At 34.0% G+C, this 1633-nt stretch overlaps 1 protein-coding gene across 1 annotated transcript in view; it reads right to left on the bottom strand.

Annotated features, from left to right (window-relative positions):
- Positions 1 to 243: 243 nt before the first annotated feature.
- LOC112210877 (uncharacterized) overlaps positions 244 to 1633 on the bottom strand; it is a gene marked incomplete in the record, with an annotated part of 12792 nt that continues 11402 nt past the window's right edge. Inside the window, 1 exon segment of the mRNA XM_067049371.1 lies at positions 244 to 450. Within this exon segment, the coding sequence (XP_066905472.1) occupies positions 259 to 450 (192 nt within the window).

Raw genomic sequence — 1633 nt, 5'->3', positions numbered from 1 at the left:
GTTTTTTGTTCTATTTTAGTTGCTTTTTAACTGCACCCAGACCATCTTAAAAATTCTAGGTTTAATTTACACCACTTTTACACTCTACGGCTCAATCATTTATTGATGTATTTATTTTATATTCTTTGAAATTAATCATTATTAATTATTAGTGAGCTAGTGTTATTTGTATTTAAGATTCTTCTTAGACTGATTTAAAAATAAATAAAATAAAATAATTAATAACATGTCTGGTTCGCATTGCGAACTTACGAATACTCACTTTGTGGAAAGTACACTGCTTTCTGTTATCTCATGGGTGGTGCAGAAAAACTCCACTTTGGAAACTAGGTCCTTCACGACAGACTGAGAGAGATAGCAGCTCTCGCAAGCTGTCAGTGAGAGAATTAATGTCTGTGTTTCTGTGCTGGTTTTATTTCTGTCGCTCTCTTCTGCTACAGTTGACAGCTCCTAGTGCAATTCAATTTTAATTGAGTAGCAGTATTTACAGAAATAGAAAGTATTTTTCAATTATGACTGATAGAAGAGGTGAAGAAAAAGATGCGATAATTTCTACAGTTTCTATAATATATTTGGAAATTCAATTTAAAATTCAAAATTACATATAGGTAAAACTTTCTACTTGTGGGTGCGGTAGCAGTGTGGTAAGACGCGATGCTACTAACTCCAAGGGCCCGGGTTCGAATCCTCCAGGTGGGCAGAAAATTGTTTTCTGTTATTCTGAAGCCGTGAGTCAACCCTGTGGGTTCTGGAGCTTTCCTGGGGTCTATCCAGGCTCATAAATTGGGTAAAAATCTGTTGGTCGAGCAGGATTCTGAACAAATCACCTCCTTGCACAACTGTTGGTCTTGTAACATTACTTACAAAGTACTGAACTCCTGACCCTTCTTGGGTTGTAATAGTACAGATTTTAATTTTTTTTTTTTTTTTTAACCTTTCTAATTTACCACTAATAGATTAGATTTTATCCAAAACAGCTCTAATGATTTTGATTAATCTCGGTGGGTTAATGAGTAATCAATCAAGTGTTCTTAAAAACCAAATAGGTCTCATCCTGATCCAAATAGTCCAACAGAGCTTAAGTACCAAATTTCCTAACAATGTCCCTTAAAATACCTTTAATTATGTTTGTAGGAAGATAGTTCGGGTGGCTGTCAATAAAAGTACCAAAATAGTAGAAAAACTATTTATTGTAAACCAATGTTTCCACCCACTTTGCAGGTCTTTGTCAGAGCTGTCTTGATTGAAAGAAGGATGGCATCTAAATTATATATCGAAATATCTTTTTCCAATTTAATTTTGTTTATTTAAAAAAAAAAATAAAAACGAGTTCTCATTGTTAGTAATAGTAAAGAATGTGTTAATACAACATATTAAAGATGTATAGGAAGATGGTCAGGGTCGCGGCCAAAGGAGAAACAAAAATAGTTTACAACTATTTATTTTCCCGTATAGGAAGATGGTCAGGGTTGCGGTCAAAGGAGAAACAAAAATAGTTTACAAATACTTATTTTCCTGTATAGGAATATGGTCAGGGTTGCGGTCAAAGGAGAAACAAAATTAGTTTCCAACTATTTATTTTCCTGTATAGGAAGATGGTCAGGGTTGCGGTCAAAGGAGAAACAAAAATAGT

Source organism: Halyomorpha halys, unplaced genomic scaffold (genome assembly GCF_000696795.3).
Source record: "Halyomorpha halys isolate HHAL.00 unplaced genomic scaffold, Hhal_1.1 Scaffold614.1, whole genome shotgun sequence".
Classification (NCBI taxonomy): domain Eukaryota; kingdom Metazoa; phylum Arthropoda; class Insecta; order Hemiptera; family Pentatomidae; genus Halyomorpha; species Halyomorpha halys.
Note: the sequence above shows the minus strand (reverse complement) of the source record. Positions and strands in the feature narration are given on the sequence as shown.